Source organism: Scyliorhinus torazame, chromosome 18 (genome assembly GCF_047496885.1).
Source record: "Scyliorhinus torazame isolate Kashiwa2021f chromosome 18, sScyTor2.1, whole genome shotgun sequence".
NCBI classification, from domain to species: Eukaryota; Metazoa; Chordata; class Chondrichthyes; order Carcharhiniformes; family Scyliorhinidae; genus Scyliorhinus; species Scyliorhinus torazame.
The window spans coordinates 71,501,993-71,520,405 of record NC_092724.1 but is presented as its reverse complement, the minus strand read 5'-3'; the positions used below and the strand labels follow the sequence as shown (position 1 = coordinate 71,520,405).

The 18,413-nt window shown below is 46.9% G+C and overlaps 1 protein-coding gene across 2 annotated transcripts in view; it reads left to right on the top strand.

Annotated features, from left to right (window-relative positions):
• LOC140395293 (disintegrin and metalloproteinase domain-containing protein 10) overlaps positions 1–18,413 on the top strand; it is a 209,515-nt gene that overhangs the window by 21,957 nt on the left and 169,145 nt on the right. For both annotated transcript variants that reach the window (XM_072482880.1, XM_072482879.1), the window contains exon 3: positions 12,941–13,059. In XM_072482880.1, the coding sequence (XP_072338981.1) occupies positions 12,941–13,059 (119 nt within the window). The remainder of the gene's footprint in view (positions 1–12,940; positions 13,060–18,413) is intronic.

The window sequence follows — 18,413 nt, the reverse complement described above, 5'->3', positions numbered from 1 at the left end:
CTCCATTTCCATATGTTGAATTGCCACCTCCTGATACCTCACACCATGAGGCCACCAGTCAGGCTTCCATCCCGCCTGTCAAGGCACCGTCATCCCCTCCGCCACCTCTCCGGCGGTCGACCAGGATCCGACGCAAGCCTCAGAGACTGGACTTGTGAACGTCTATTTTTTTTGCTCTGTTCTGCTGTCCTCCGTCAGTCACGTTTGACAGACTCATTCACAGGTAAATACATTCACATACGCCAACAAAACATAAAGAAAAGGGGTGATGTCATGATATGCAAACATGCAGCTAATGAACACATAGAATAGGACACGATCAATGAGCAGTCAGGACACTCAGGGGTGTATCTCACTATAAAAGGGATGAGGCACTCACACCCCACCTCTTTCACAGACCAACATCTGCAGAGTGAGACAGGGAGTATCCTCAGCATCACACCCCAGCACGTGACTTAGAGCAAGGCTGGTTCAGTTAGACTGAGTTACTACACTTAGATTAGCAGTGAGTGAAACTCATTGAGAACTGTGCTAATAGTTCAATAAAACACATTGAACTCACTTCAAAGTCTGGAGCATCTTTTACTCAAAACTGCCTCAAGTGCCAGCTTGCGTTATTCCAAATTACATAACACAACACAGACCCTCGTTATTTTTACAGTCAGGTTCAGTTTTCCTGTCATTTTGAATCTTGCGTCCAGCAGATTAACCCAGCCTGAGCTTTGCACACAGAGAGTCAAACTTTCCCTAAACATTCTGCAATCTTCACCTGATGTTGTTACTGTCCCGCTGAAGGGGGATGTCCAACAAGGACTGATGTTAGTCACATCCTGTATGGTGGTACGGTGGCACAGTGGTTAGCACTGCTGCCTCACAGCGCCAGGGACCCGGGTTCAATTCCGACCTCGGGTGACTATCTGTGTGGAGTTTGCACTTTATCCCTGTGTCTGCTTGGGTTTCCTCCGGGTGCTCCAGTTTCCTCCCACAGTCCAAAGATTTGCAGGTTTGGTGGATTGACCATGCTAAATTGCCCCTTAGTGCCCAGGAATGGTCGAGGGGATAGGTTGGAAGAGTGGGCCTACGTGGAGTGCTCTTTCAGAGCTTTGGTGCAGACCCGATGGGCAAAATGGCCTCCTTCTGCACTGTAAGGATTCTATGGCGTACCATGTTCCGCTCTGGGCACTGCACACCGGGCAGCCTATAATGTTCTTGGAGGGGATTCACTAGAACTGCACCAGGTATAAAAGGGTTAAATTATGAGGACAGTTTGCCTGAACTTGGCTTGTATTTCCTGATAGAGGATGAAAGGGTGATCTGATTAAGGTGTTTAAGATGTTCAAAGATGTGCAGGTTAGGTGGGACTATGGGGCTGCGGGGCAGTGGGCCTAGGCAGGGTTGCTCTTTCAGAGGGTCGGTGAAGACCCGATGGGCCAAACGGTCTCCTTCTGCACTGTAGGGATGCTATGGATGATAAAGGGTAGATTGGGACATGGACTGTTTCAGTGTAAGAGGAGTTGCAAATGGTATTGAACATTGTGCAATCATCAGCGAACATACCCCAATTTGAAATTACGATGGAAGGAAGGTCATTGATGAAGCAGATGAAGATAGTTGGGCCTGAGGAACTCCTGCAGTGATGTCTGACATGGTTGACCTCCAACCACCACAACCATCTTCCTTTGTGCCAGATATGACTCCAAACAGCGGATGGTTTTCCCCCTGATTCTCATTGACTCCAGTTGAGCTAGGGCTCCTTGATGCCACACTTGGTCAAATGCTGCCTTGATGTCAAGGGCAATCACTCTCACCTCACCTCTGGCATTCAGCACCTTTGTCCATGTTTGAACCAAGGTTGTAATGAGGTCAGGAGCTCAGTGACTCTGGCAGAACCCAAACTGAGCATCAGTGAGCAGATTATTGCTAAGTAAGGTGGCACGGTGGCACAATGGTTAGCACTGCTGCCTCAGAGCAGCAGGGACCCATATTTGAATCCGACCTTCGTGACTGTCTGTGTGAAGTTTGCACGTTCTCTCCGTGTTTGTGTGGGTTTCCTTCCGGTCTTCCGGTTTCCTCCCACAGTCCAAAGATGTGCAGGTTCGGTGGATTGGCCATGCTAAATTTCCCCGAAGTGTCCAAAGGTTAGGTGGGGTTACAGGGATAGGGCAGGGATTGGGCCTGTGTAAGGTGGTCTTTCAAATGGTCAGTGCAGACTTGATAGGCCAAATGGCCTTCTTCTGCAATGGAGGGTTTCTATGATCCTATAAAGTGCCGCTTGACAGCACTGCTAATGACTCCCTCCATCACTTTACTGATGATCAAGAGGCAGTGCCTTCCTGATATTGTCGCTGGACGAGTCATCCAGAGATCCAGATTCATGCTGTGGGGATGCGAGTTTGAATCAGGCCATGGCAGATGGTGAAATTTGAATTCAATAAAAATCTGGAATTAAAAGTCTAAAGGTGACCATGAAACTATTGTCGAGGGCGGCACAGTAGCACAGTGGTTGGCACTGCTGCTTCACAGCTCCAGGGTCCCGGGTTCGATTCCCGGCTTGGGTCACTGTCTGCGCAGAGTCTGCCTGTTCTCCCCGTGCCTGCGTGGGTTTCCTCCGGGTGCTCTGGTTTCCTTCCAAAGATGTGCTGTTAGGTGATTTGGACATTCTGAATTCTCCCTCAGTGTACCCGAACAGGCACTGTAGTGTGGCGACTAGGGGATTTTCACAGTAACTTCATTGTAGTGTTAATGTAAGCCTACTTGTGACACCAATAAAGATTATTCAAATTATTAGTATTATCGTAAAAACCTAACTGGTTCACTAATGTACTTTAGGGAAATAAATCTGTTGTCCTTACCTGGTCTGGCCTACATCTGACTCCAGATCTACAGCAATGTTGATGACTCTTAAATGCCCTCAGGGATGGGCACTAAATGCTGGACCTGTCATCGACACACACATCCCATGAACTAATTAAAAGAAACACAGGTGGGGCGGTAATTGGTTGGGTTGGATTTCTCCAGTTTCCTGTGTACAAATTTTCTTTTTAGAAAAAAAAAATATTTTATTGAAAATTTTTGGCCAACCATCACAGTACATTGTGTATCCTTTACACAGTAATATCACAATATAAATAACAATGGCCAGTTTTATAAACAAGAAATAAATAATATATAAACAAAAACAAAAACAAAACTAAATGGCAACTGCCTTGTCCCAAATAAATATTCTCCAAAAATATGTTTTAACCGTCCAATATACAATTATCTATAACAACAACCTATACATATTATACTTATATACTTATATATTAACATCCCTGAGAATCCCTCTGGTTCCTCCTCCCCCCCCCCCCCCCCCCCCTGGGTTGCTGCTGCTGTCTTCTTCTTTTCCATTCCCTCTATCTTTCTGTGAGGTATTCGACGAACGGTTGCCACCGCCTGGTGAACCCTTGAGCCGATCCCCTTAGGCCGAACTTAATCCGTTCCAGCTTTATAAAGCCTGCCAGGTCATTTATCCAGGTCTCCACACCCGGGGGCTTGGCTTCCTTCCACATCAACAGTATCCTGCGCCGGGCTACTAGGGACGCAAAGGCCAAAACATCAGCCTCTTTCGCCTCCTGCACTCCCGGCTCTTCTGCAACCCCGAATATAGCCAACCCCCAGCTTGGCTCGACCTGGACCCTCACCACCTTCGAAAGCACCTTTGTCACCCCCGCCCAAAACCCCTGTAGTGACATGACCAGAACATGTGGGTGTGATTCGCTGGGCTTCTCGAGCATCTCGCACACCTATCCTCTACTCCAAAAAATTTACTGAGCCGTGCTCCAGTCATATGCGCCCTGTGTAACACCTTAAATTGTATCAGGCTTAGCCTGGCACACGAGGACGATGAGTTTACCCTACTTAGGGCATCAGCCCACAGCCCCTCCTCAATCTCCTTTTCTTCCCATTTCCCTTTCAGCTCATCTACCATAATCTCCCCCTCGTCCCTCATTTCCCTATATATGTCTGATACCTTACCGTCCCCCACCCATGTCTTTGAGATTACTCTGTCCTGCACCTCCTGCGTCGGGAGCTGCGGGAATTCCCTCACCTGTTGCCTCGCAAAAGCCCTCAGTTGCATATATCGGAATGCATTCCCTTGGGGCAACCCATATTTTTCGGCCAGCGCTCCCAGACTTGCAAATGTCCCATCTACAAACAGATCTCTCAATTGTGTTACTCCTGCTCTTTGCCATGTTCCAAATCCCCCATCCATTCTCCCCGGGGCAAACCTGTGGTTATTTCTTATCGGGGACCACACCGAGGCTCCCGTCTTTCCCCTATGCCGTCTCCATTGCCCCCAAATTTTCAGAGTAGCCACCACCACCGGGCTTGTGGTGTATTTCTTCGGTGAGAACGGCAACGGCGCCATCACCATGGCTTGTAGGCAGGTCCCCCTACAGGACGCCTTCTCCAATCTCTTCCACGCCGCTCCCTCCTCTTGTCCCATCCACTTACATACCATTGAGATGTTGGCGGCCCAGTAGTAATCACTCAGGCTTGGTAGCGCCAGCCCCCCCCTATCCCTACTACGCTGCAAAAATCCCTTCCTCACTCGCGGGGTCTTCCCGGCCCACACAAAACTCATGATACTCTTCTCAATCCTTTTGATAAAAGCCTTCGTGATCACCACCGGGAGGCACTGAAACACAAAGAGGAATCTCGGGAGGACCACCATTTTAACCGCTTGTACCCTCCCTGCCAGTGACAGGGATACCATGTCCCATCTCTTGAAGTCCTCCTCCATCTGTTCCACCAACCGCGTTAAGTTTAACCTATGCAATGTACCCCAATTCTTGGCTATCTGGATCCCCAAGTAGCGAAAGTCCATTGTTACCTTCCTCAGCGGTAAGTCCTCTATTTCTCTGCTCTGCTCCCCTGGATGCACCACAAACAGCTCACTTTTCCCCATGTTCAGCTTATATCCTGAAAATTCTCCAAACTCCCCAAGTATCCGCATTATCTCTGGCATCCCCTCCGCCGGGTCCGCCACATACACCAATAAATCGTCCGCGTAAAGAGATACCCGGTGTTCCTCTCCTCCCCTGAATACTCCCCTCCACTTCCTGGAACCCCTCAATGCTATTTCCAGGGGCTCAATCGCCAGTGCAAACAATAATGGGGGCAGAGGACATCCCTGCCTCGTCCCTCTATGGAGCCGAAAATACGCAGACCCCCGTCCATTCGTGACCACGCTCGCCATCGGGGCCCTATACAGCAGCTGTACCCATCTAATATACTCATCTCCAAAGCCAAATCTCCTCAACACCTCCCACAAATAATCCCACTCCACTCTATCAAATGCTTTCTCGGCATCCATCGCCACCACTATCTCCGCTTCCCCCTCTGGTGGGGGCATCATCATTACCCCTAGCAGCCTCCGTATATTCGTATTCAGCTGTCTTCCCTTCACAAACCCAGTTTGGTCCTCATGGACTACCCCCGGGACACAATCCTCTATCCTCATTGCCATTACCTTGGCCAGAAACTTAGCGTCTACATTTAGGAGGGAAATAGGTCTATAGGACCCGCATTGCAGCGGGTCTTTTTCCTTCTATAGGAGAAGCGATATCGTTGCCTCCGACATAGTCGGGGGCAGTTGTCCCCTTTCCTTCGCCTCATTAAAGGTTCTCATCAGTATCGGGGCAAGCAAGTCCACATATTTCCTATAAAATTCGACTGGAAATCCATCCGGTCCCGGAGCCTTCCCCGCCTGCATACTCCTAATTCCTTTCACTACTTCCTCTATCTCGATCTGTGCTCCCAGTCCCACCCTCTCCTGCTCCACCACCTTAGGAAATTCCAGCCGGTCCAGGAAGCACATCATTCTCTCCTTCCCATCCGGGGGCCGAGCTTCGTATAATCTTTTATAGAATGCCTTGAACACTCCATTCACTCTCTCCGCTCCCCGCTCTATCTCTCCTTCCTCATCCCTCACTCCCCCTATTTCCCTCGCTGCTCCCCTTTTCCTCAATTGATGGGCCAGCAACCTGCTCGCCTTCTCCCCATACTCATACTGTACACCCTGTGCCTTCCTCCACTGTGCTTCTGCAGTACCCGTTGTCAGCAAGTCAAATTCTACGTGTAACCTTTGCCTTTCCCTGTACAGTCCCTCCTCCGGTGCCTCCGCATATTGCCTGTCCACCCTCAGAAGTTCTTGCAGCAACCGCTCCCGTTCCCTACTCTCCTGCTTTCCTTTATGTGCCCTTATTGCTATCAGCTCCCCTCTAACCACTGCCTTCAGCGCCTCCCAGACCACTCCCACCTGGACCTCCCCGTTATCATTGAGTTCCAAGTACTTTTCAATGCACCCCCTCACCCTTAGACACACCCCTTCATCTGCCATTAGTCCCATGTCCATTCTTCAGGGTGGACGCCCTTCTGTTTCCTCCCCTATCTCCAAGTCCACCCAATGTGGAGCGTGATCCGAAATGGCTATAGCCGTATACTCCGTCCCCCTCACCTTCGGGATCAACGCCCTTCCCAAGACAAAAAAGTCTATTCGCGAATAAACTTTGTGGCCATAGGAGAAAAACGAAAACTCCTTACTCCTAGGTCTGCTAAATCTCCACGGGTCTACTCTTCCCATCTGCTCCATAAAATCTTTAAGCACCTTGGCTGCAGCTGGCCTCCTTCCAGTCCTGGATCTCGACCTGTCCAGCCCTGGCTCCAGCACCATATTAAAATCTCCCCCCATTACCAACTTTCCCACCTCTAGGTCCGGGATGCGTCCTAGCATGCGCCTCATAAAATTGGCATCATCCCAGTTCGGGGCATATACGTTTACCAAGACCACCGCCTCTCCCTGTAATTTGCCACTCACCATCACGTATCTGCCCCCGCTATCCGCCACTATGGTCTTTGCCTCAAACATAACCCGCTTCCCCACTAGTATAGCCACCCCCCTGTTTTTCGCATCTCGCCCCGAATGAAACACCTGCCCCACCCATCCTTTGCATAGTCTAACCTGGTCTATAAGTTTCAAGTGCGTCTCTTGTAACATAACCACGTCTGCCTTAAGTTTCTTAAGGTGTGCGAGTACTCGTGCCCTCTTTATCGGCCCGTTCAGCCCTCTCACATTCCACGTGATCAACCGGGTTGGGGGGCTTTTTACCCCCCCCCTTGTCGATTAGCCATCCCCTTTTTCCAGCTCCTCACCCGGTTCCCACGCAGCTGTGTCCCCCCCAGGCGGCGCCCCCCCCCCCCCACCCCACCCCATTCCGGCTCCCCCCTCTCCCCAGCAGCAGCAACCCAGTAACTCCCCCCTCCCACCCCCCCCCCCAGCTAGATCCCCCACTAGCGTAGTTACACCCCCCATGTTGCTCCCAGAAGTCAGCAAACTCTGGCCGACCTCGGCTTCCCCCCGTGACCTTGGCTCGCACCGCGCGACGCCCCCTCCTTCCTGCTTCCCTATTCCCGCCATGATTATCATAGCGCGGGAACCAAGCCCGCGCTTCCCCCTTTGCCCCGCCCCCAATGGCCAACGCCCCATCTCCTCCACCTCCTTTCCTCCCTCCACCACCACCTGTGGAAGAGAGAAAAGTTACCGCATCGCAGGATTAATAACATAAAACTCATCTTTCCCCCCCTTTTTCCCCCCTCTTCGCCCCCCATACTCGCCCCACCACTTTGTTTCAAACGTTCTTTTTTTTTTTGTAACCCACTTATTCCAGTTTTTCTTCCACAATAAAAGTCCATGCCTCATCCGCCGTCTCAAAGTAATGGTGCCTCCCTTGATATGTGACCCACAGTCTTGCCGGTTGTAGCATTCCAAATTTTATCTTCTTTTTGTGAAGCACCGCCTTGGCCCGATTAAAGCTCGTCATTCTTCTCGCCACCTCCGCACTCCAGTCTTGATATACGCGGATCACCGCGTTCTCCCATTTACTGCTCTGAGTTTTCTTTGCCCATCTAAGGACCATCTCTTTGTCCTTAAAACGGAGGAATCTCACCACTATGGCTCTAGGAATTTCTCCTGCTCTCGGTCCTCGCGCCATCACTCGATAGGCTCCCTCCACCTCCAGCGGACCCGCCGGGGCCTCCGCTCCCATTAACGAGTGCAGCATCGTGCTCACATATGCCCCGACGTCCGCTCCTTCAGGAAGACCAAGAATCCTTAAATTATTCCTCCTCGCGTTATTCTCCAGCACCTCCAATCTTTCCACACATCGTTTATGGTGTGCCTCGTGCATCTCCGTCTTCACCACCAGGCCCTGTATATCGTCCTCGTTCTCGGCAGCCTTTGCCTTCACGACCCGAAGCTCCCGCTCCTGGGTCTTTTGCTCATCCTTTAGCCCTTCGATCGCCTGTAATATCGGGGCCAACAGTCCTTCTTCATCTCCTTTTTAAGCTCTTCCACGCAGCGTTTCAAAAACTCGTGTTGTTCAGGGCCCCATATTAAACTGCCACCTTCCGACGCCATCTTGGTTTTTGCTTGCCTTCCTTGCCGCTGCTCTAAAGGATCCACCGCAATCCGGCCACTTTCCTCTCCTTTTTCCATCCGTATCCAGGGGGGATTCCCTTCTGGTTTACCGCATAGTGCTTTTAGCCGTTAAAATTGCCGTTGGGGCTCTTATTAAGAGTACAAAAGTCCGTTCCACCGGGAGCTGCCGAAACGTGCGACTTAGCTGGTCATCGCCGCACCCGGAAGTCCTAATGTGTACACATTTTCTACATTGCTGGGTAGATGCCAGTCTTGTAGCTGTACTGGAACCGCTTGGCTAGGGGTGCGGCAAGCTCTGGAGCACAACTCTTCAGTACAATTGCCGGGATATTGTCAGGGCCCATAACCGTTGCAGTATCCAGTGTCTTCAGCTGTTTCTTGATATTACATGGAGTGAATCGAATTTGCTGAAGACTGACATCTGTGATGCTGGGGACCTCTGGAGGAGACCGAGATGGATCATCCACACGTCACTGCTGTCTGAAGATTGTTGTAAATGCCTCAGTTTTGTCTTTTGCACATATGTGCAGGGCTCCTCCATCATTGAGGATGGAGATATTTGTGGAGCCTCCTCTCCAGTGAGCTGTTTAATTGTCCACCACCATTCACGGCTGGATGTGGCAGGACTGCAGAGCTTAGATCTGATCCGTCCATTGTTGGATCGCTTAGCTCTGTCCATCACTTGGACATCCCTACCGATACTGTCAGATGCATCTATGGAAGGCACATTGATGAGGATGAAGTCCAGTATGTTTTTTTCCTCTTGTCGGTTCCCTCATCACCTGACACAGTCCCAGTCTAGCAGCTATGTCCTCTAGGACTTGGCCAGCTCGGTCTGTGGTGGTACCACTGAGCTACTCTTGGTGATGGACATTGAAGTCCCCCTACCCAGAGTACATTCTGTGTCTTAACCACCCTCAGTGCTTCCTCCAAGTGGTGTTCAACATGAAAGAGCATTGATTCATCAGCTGAAGTGGGATGGTACGTGGTAATCAGCAGGATTCAATAGATTCATCCCCATCTCTGTTTCACAAATATCCCAGCTCCCATTTAGGAAATAGTCTACTCCTTTCACACAGCCATCAAGAAGGTCAAACATGCAACCTACGAGGGAACAAGCGGTCCTAGATCTAGTCTTGTGTAATGAGATAGGATTAATTAATAATCTCATAGTTAGGGATCCTCTCTGAAGGAGCGATCACAATATGGTGGAATTTAAAATACAGATGGAGATTACAATGGGATGAGAGAAGAGGTAAGGTAGACTGGGAGCAAAGACATTATGGTGAAACAGTTGAGGAACAGTGGAGAATCTTCCAAGCGATTTTTCACAGTGCTCAGCAAAGGTTTATACCAACAAAAAGGAAGGATGATAGAAAGAGGGAAAATCGACCGTGGATATCTAAGGAAATAAGGGAGAGTATCAAATTGACGGAAAAAGCATACAAAGTGGCAAAGATTAGTGGGAGACTAGAGGACTGGGTAATCTTTAGGGGGCAACAGAAAGCTACTAAAAAAGCTATAAAGAAGAGTAAGATAGATTATGAGAGTAAACTTGCTCAGAATATAAAAACAGATAGTAAAAGTTTCTACAAATATATAAAACAAAAAAGAGTGGCTAAGATAAATATTGGTCCTTTAGAGGATGAGAAGGGAGATTTAATAATGGGAGATGAGGAAATGGCTGAGGAACTGAACAGGTTTTTTGGGTTGGTCTTCACAGTGGAAGACACAAATAACATGCCAGTGACTGATGGAAATGAGGCTCTGACAGGTGAGGACCTTGAGAGGATTGTTATCACTAAGGATGTAGTAATGGGCAAGCTAATGGGGCTAAAGATAGACAAGTCTCCTGGCCCTGATGGAATGCATCCCAGAGTGCTAAAAGAGATGGCTAGGGAAATTGCAAATGCACTAGTGATAATTTACCAAAATTCACTAGACTCTGGGGTGGTCTCAACGGATTGGAAATTAGCAAACGTGACACCATTGTTTAAAAAAGGAGGTAGGCAGAAAGCGGGTAATTATAGGCCAGTGAGCTTAACTTCGGTAGAAGGGAAGATGCTGGAATCTATCATCAAGGAAGAAATGGCGAAGCATCTGGATGGAAATTGTCCCATTGGACAGACGCAGCATGGGTTCATAAAAGGCAGGTCGTACCTAACTAATTTAGTGGAATTTTTTGAGGACATTACCAGTGCGGTAGATAATGGGGAGCCAATGGATGTGGTATATCTGGATTTCCAGAAAGCTGTTGACAAGGTGCCACACAAAAGGTTGCTGCATAAGATAAAGATGCATTAAGGGGAAAGTAGTAGCATGGATAGAGGATTGGTTAATTAATAAAAAGCAAAGAGTGGGGATTAATGGGTGTTTCTCTGGTTGGCAATCAGTAGCTAGTGGCGTCCCTCAGGGATCAGTATTGGGCCAACAATTGTTCACAATTTACATAGATGATTTGGAGTTGGGGACCAAGTGCACTGTGTCCAAGTTTGCAGACGACACTAAGATGAATGGTAAAGCAAAAAGTACAGAGGATACCGGAAGTCTGCAGAGGGATTTGGATAGGTTAAGTGAATGGGCTGGGGTCTGGCAGATGGAATACAATGTTGACAAATGTGAGGTTATCCATTTTGGTAGGATAACAGCAAAAGAGATTATTATTCAAATGATAAAATATTAAAACATGCTGCTGTGCAGAGAGACCTGGGTGTGCTAGTGCATGTAGCAAAATTTTGATTTACAGGTGCAACAGGTGATTAAGGAGGCAAATGGAGTTTTGTCCTTCATTGCTAGCTGGATGGAGTTTAAGGCTAGGGAGGTTCTGCTGCAATTGTATAAGGTGTTAGTGAGGCCACACCTGGAGTACTGTGCTCAGTTTTGGTCTCCTTACCTGAGAAAGGATGTACCGGCGCTGGAGGGTGTGCAGAGGAGATTCACTTGGTTAATTCCAGAGTTGAGGGGGTTGGATTGTGAGGAAAGGTTGAGTAGACTGGGACTGTACTCATTGGAATTTAGAAGGACGAGGGGGGGGGGGGGGTGGATCTTATAGAAACTTATAAAATTATGAAGGGAATAGATAGGATAGATGCGGGCAGGTTGTTTCCACTGGTGGGTGAAAGCAGAACTATGGGGCATAGCCTCAAAATAAGGGGAAGTAGATTTAGGACTGAGCTTAGGAGGAACTTCTTCACCCAAAGGGTTGTGAATCTATGGAATTCCTTGCCCAGTGAAGCAGTCGAGGCTCCTTCATTAAATGTTTTTAAGATAAACATAGATAGTTTTTTGAAGAATAAAGGGATTAAGGGTTATGGTGTTCGGGCCGGAAAGTGGAGCTGAGTCCACAAAAGATCAGCCATGATCTCATTAAATGGCGGAGCAGGCTCGAGGGGCCAAATGGCCTTCTCCTGCTCCTAGTTCTTATGTTCTTATGTATTTCTCTAACAATGTTTAAAACTTCCAACTGTCCCACAGTTCTTTACAGCTAAAGAAGTATCTTTTCAGTGTAGTCACTGCTGTAATGTAGCAAATGTGGCACTTAATTTGTGCACAGCAAGATACCAAAGAAGCAATGTGATAATGATCAGATTTAGAGGTACTGGTTGAGGAATAAATATTGGGGACAGCACAGGAAAACTCTCACTCACAGTACCTTCTGATGTTTTATATTCACCTGAGAGGGATCACAGGTCCTCAGTATAATGTCTCATGAGACACCACATCTCATAGCGAGGCACTTCCTTTGAATGCAGGAGACTGCCAATTCACATCATGTCCTGGATGTGGGAATTGAGCTCACATCTTCCTGAATCAGAGGTAGAAACTGCCATTGAGCCACAAGTGAACTTCTAGGAGAGTGGAGACAAGATTGCAGGTGTGGAGTGGGAGTGATTATTGAAGATTAGATTGTAGACGTGGAGTGGGGGTGATGATTGAAGGTCAGATTGCAGATGTGGAGTGGGAGTGATTATTGAAGATTAGATTGTAGACGTGGAGTGGGAGTGATGATTGAAGATTCGAATGTACACGTGGAATGAGAGTGATTATTGAAGATTAGATTGCAGATGTGAAATGAGAGTGATTATCGAAGATTAGATTGTACACGTGGATGAAAGATGAAGGGACATAATGGAAATGAGAAATGTATTCATGTAGATGATTAACACGGACAGATTTCTTGGGTTGAAAGACCTATTTCTGTACTGTCACTTGGATGTATTTCTGTGAGTCTTAGTCCCTGGTGTTTGAGAGGGTGGTGTCGCTGTGTAGGATAGTCTATTTGGTGATTGAGTAGGTTAAGTGACCTGGCATCTCGCCCTGAGCTTTGGTTAAACAACCCCAGCTGACATTCAATGGAGTTTGTGTCACTTGTGGATCTACCAATCATACAAATGGCTGACTAATATTGATGAAAATTTATGTTCAGTCACCATCTCACATTGAACATTTCTATTCCAGGAAATTTCACCTCCGACTGAAAAGAGATTCGAGTATGTTTACGGAAAATTTTAGAATTGAAACTGAAAGTGGCTTTGAACGTGCTGACCTCTCCCACATCTATTCCGGGGATCTGCAAGGTAATCTGATTCATTCATTTACAATGACTGGCTTGCCACTTAGAATCCATTATCAAAGATTTTACAGCAGAGTACTTAGAAAATAGTGGCAGGATCAGACAGAGTCAGTATGAAGGGGAAACCATGATTGACAAATCTACTGGATTTCTTCAAGGATGTAACCAGTAGAGTTGATGAGGGGGAGCCAGTGGATGTGGTATATTTGAGCTTTCAGAAGGCTTTTAATAAAGGCCTGCATAAGAGATTAGTGTGTAAAATTAAAGTGCATGGGATCAGGGATAGTATATTGAGATGGACAGAAAACTGGTTAGAAGACAGGAAACAAAGAATAGGAATTAACAAGTCTTTTTCAAATTTGCTGTGCAGCCACCTGAGTTGGCCACTTCCTGACTTAAAATGGAGAACCGCAAAGGCTGAAGGGAAATTCAGCCAACTCAGGCAAAGACTAGCAAATACAGAAATCATGTGTATTGAAACCTGTAAGGAACCAGACAGCACTGCAACCAGCAGCCACCTGCACAGTAATACAGCAGCCACCTGCATAGTAATGAGCGATTCCAGGGCACAATGGCAACAGTTAAGGTGAATAAAGCCAAGCCAGACTCCTCGGCTCCAGCAGGAGCCAAGACAAAGGAAGGCCAACGGACACTTAGGGACCACCCAACGATCAGGGAACGACTCCAGTATTGGAGAAATCATTCCAAGTGATCGGAAAGTAGTCCAATCACTTGAAACCAGGTATGGGGTCCGCCCGAAGGGTGGGAAGCCCCTGGGGACTATAAAGTAAAGCCCCCAAGTTCAAATCGTTCTTCTTTGGCAGGGTCACTCAGCAACTTGAATCAACCCATGAGAGTGACCTGTCTCAGCTGCCGCCAACCAAGTAAGTCTCAAGTCAACGCTCGCTACGAGATAGGCGCTCCTAGCTACCAGTCCATACCAGCTTTTGAATCCTGCAGACTCAGGACCTGAACAAAAGGCCATTTGTTCCCCTGACCTGGTGGGGCAGTCCGAAGCTAAGTATAGGCCTTTAGTGATAGGAATAGCCTAAAAAGTAGAGTTTATGCATGAGTAGTGATTTACTGTGTATAATAAATGTGCTTTGATTTAAATCTTACTAATTGGTGTGTTGAGTTATTGATCATTACTTGAACTTGAATCTCGTGGCGGTATCATAAAGATACCTGGCGACTCTAGAGCAAAGGTTAAACAAACAGACCAAATTACGATTTAAGAGCCAACCAACAGTTAGCAACAGCAGAGTGTGACTAGTGGGATACTGCAGTGATCAGTGCTTGGACCCCAGCTGTTCACAAGAAATATTAATGATTTAGATGAGGGAACAAAATGTAATTTCAATAAATATGTAGATGACACCTAGTTGTGTGTGGGGTGAGCTGTGAGGAGGCTGCAGAGATCCTTCAGTGTGATTTGGACAAATTGAGTGAGTGGGCAAATGACTGGCAGATGCTGTATAATTTGGATAAATGCGAGGTTATCCACGTTGATTGCAAGAACAGGAAGGCAGATTATTATCTGAATAGCCATAAGTGAGGAGAGAGGAATGTGCAGCAAGACCTGGGTGTCCTTGTACACCAGTCACTGAAGGTAAGCATGCAGGTACAGCAGGCGGTAAAGAAGGCAAATGGTATGTTGGCATTCATAGCGAGAGGATTCAGGTACAGGAACAGGGATATCTTGCTGCAATTATACAGGACCTTGGTGAGGCCACACCTGGAATATTGTGTGCAGTTTTGGCCTCTTTCTCTGAGGAAGGATGTTCTTGCTCTAGAGGGAGTGCAGCAAAAGTTTAGCTGACTTATTCCTTGGATGGCGGGCCTTGTGTATGAGGAGAGATTGAATTGGTTTGGATTGCATTCGTGGAGTTCAGAAGAATGAGGGAGCACCTCATAGAAACCTATAAAATTCTAATAGGACTAAAGAACAAAGAAAAGTACAGCACAGGAACAGGCCCTTCAGCCGTCCAAGCCTATGCCAACCATGCTGCCCGTGTAAACTAAAATCTTCTACACTTCCTGGGTCCGTATCCCTCTATTCCCATCCTATTCATGTATTTGTCAAAATGTCACTATCGTCCCTGCTTCCACCACCTCCTCTGGCAGCAAGTTCCAGGCACCCACTACCCTCTGTGTAAAATACTTTCCTTGTACATCTCCTCTCAACCTTGCCCCTCGCACCTTAAACCTATGCCCCCTAGTAATTGACCCCTCTACCCTGGGAAAACGCCTCTGACTATCCACTCTGTCTATGCACCTCATAATTTTGTAGACCTCTATCAGGTCACCCCTCAACCTCCATCATTCCAGTGAGAACAAACCACGTTTATTCAACCGTTCCTCATAGCTAATGCCCTCCATAACAGGCAACATCCTGGTAAATCTCTTCTGCACCCCCTCTAAAGCCTCCACATCCTTCTGGTAGTGTGGAGACCAGATTTGAACACCATACTCCAAGTGTGGCCTAACTAAGGTTCTATACAGCTGCAACATGACTTGCCAATTCTTATACTCAATGCCCCAGCCAATGAAGGCAAGCATGCCGTATGTCTTCTCGACTACCTTCTCCACCTGTGTTGCCCCTTTCAGTGACTTGTGGACCTGTACAGCTAGATCTCTCTGACTTTCAATACTCTTGAGGGTTCTACCATTATTCCCTACCTGCATTACACCTTCCAAAATGCATTACCTCACATTTGCCATCTCCCCACCCAAGTCTCCAAACAATCTAAATCCTGCTGTATCCTCTGACAGTCCTCATCGCTATCCGCAATTCCACCAACCTTTGTGTCGTCTGCAAAACTTACTAATTAGACCAGTTACATTTTCCTCCAAATCATTTATATATACTACAAACAGCAAAGGTCCCAGCACTGATCCCTGCGGAACACCACTAGTCACAGCCCTCCAATTAGAAAAGCACCCTTCCATTGCTACTCTCTACCTTCTATGACCTAGCCAGCTCTGTATCCATCTTGCCAGCTCACCCCTGATCCCGTGTGACTTCACCTTTTGTACCAGTCTACCATGAGGGACCTTGTCAAAGGCCTTACTGAAGTCCATATAGACAACATCCACTGCCCTACCTGCATCAATCATCTTTGTGACCTCTTCGAAAAACTCTATCAAGTTAGTGAGACACGACCTCCCCTTCACAAAACCATGCTGCCTCTCACTAATACGTCCATTTGCTTCCAAATGGGAGCAGATCCTGTCTCGAAGAATTCTCTCCAGTAATTTCCCTACCACTGACGTAAGGCTCACCGGCCTGTAGTTCCCTGGATTATCCTTGCTACCCTTCTTAAACAAAGGAACAACATTGGCTATTCTCCAGTCCTCCGGGACATCACCTGAAGACAGTGAGGATCCAAAGAATCCTGTCAAGGCCTCAGCAATTTCCTCTCTAGCCTCCGTCAGTATTCTGGGGTAGATCCCATCAGGCCCTGGGGACTTATCTACCTTACTATTTTTCAAGACTAGACAGGGTAGATGCAGGAAGGATATTCTCGATGGTGGGTACGTCCAGAAATAGGGGTCACAATCTGAGGATATGGGGTAGACTATTTCGGACAGTGATGAGGAGACATTTCTTCATCCAGAGAGTGGTGAGCCTGTGGAATTTGTTACCGCAGGGAGTAGTTGAGGCCAAAACATTGTATGTTTACAAGAAGCACATAGTATAGCACTTAGGGCGAAGGGGATCAAAGGATATGGCGGGATGGGGGGGGGGGGGGGGGGGAGTGGGATTAGATGATTGAGGAGTTATGTAATCAGCAATGATCATAATGAATGGCGGAGCAGCCTCAAAGGGCTGAATGGCCTTATTTTTAATGTTTCTATAAGTACATATGCAATAAACTCGGGTATAATTTTTACTTCCTCCAAGAATTCTCTCACAAGACACATCTGTTCACTTCTGTTACGACCCCTGGGCTAATGCGGGGTAAATTCCAGCCCCACTTGACCCGGAGTCCCAAAACAATTGAAATTAATAAATAATTCTTAGAAAAACACCCTTACCTGCTGAATAACTACAGTCAGGAGGTTTGTAAATTTAAACACAATTAAGTTTATTAATAACAATAACTATAATAAAATATGCAGCAAATACAACAGGTTCACTATTATCCAATTCATAACCCGTCCACTTAAACTTGCCACACTCTCTACACATACAATAGACAAACAAACACAGAGGGGAGAAGAGGGGTGTAAAAGTAATAATGAAAGTAAAAAGATACAAGTCTTTGTTTCAGATGGTTGTTTCTGGTGCACCTTTCATCAATCAAGTCTTTCTGTTCGAGATTTCTGATTTCCGGTCCATAATGATTTTCACTGTAGATTCATTTAGCTCTCTGCAGTTTCAGAAATACAGCCGCTATACATCTTTCCTGGAGAAAACACAAGGGCGAGAGAGAGAGAGCAGGTCCTTTCCTCTCAGTGTCCAGGACTCCAACTGTTTCCCCTGGCTCTCTGAAAATCATCCCACTCAAGCAGGATTCAATCACCGCCTATTACCGGGCAGAATATGGCCTTTTGGCCAATTCATTGGTCGCCAGCCAACCAACTGAACTGAGTCCCACCGATCTTGCGGGTGTCAAAAAGTCTGAGCTCAGCTGTCCGAAGGCTTGCACAGTGTTCTTAATTGTAACTTCTAAATTCCTCACTTCCCATGCTCAACTTAAAGATATATGTCCATTAAGTATCCATGGATCAAAATGTTAACAGCAAAAATAAAGAAATGGAAAATAAGAGAATCAACAGGAAGGGCCCTTACACGTCTGTAGGGATCACCCATAAGTATCTCACAATTCTCTTGATAATTCTCCTCAGCTCCAGCTATTCCCAGAGGTAAACCTTTAATTTACCATCCCTTAATTGTGAAAGCCTCAGTTCATTTTTCTAGTTACCTTTCAATACTTTTAAGATAATCTGTGTGTTACTTTCAGTGGAACAACACTCTGTGAGGACCACTGTAGATTCTTCCATTAACTTCAGACTAGACAATCTTCCACTTCTGTTCCCTATCATTTACTTCTCTCAGTGAGCTGCAAAACACATGAGGTCCAAACTGCTATCCTTTCCAGCAAACACTCATATAAATGAAACCAGAGAACTCCCCAAACTCCACCCGTCTCCATGATGAAGTAGCCTTCTCTGGGATGTCTTCAAATTGACCTTTTGATTAATTATCCCTCATTTATAATGTATGCTTTGATTTAATGAAGTAAATGGATTTTACAACCTTTCGAAGTTCACTAAATGTGTTAAAGCCAATTTAGCCCTAACTCCCAAAGCAAAATATCTCTATGGAATTCTCTTCTTTGCAAGCTTTGGAGA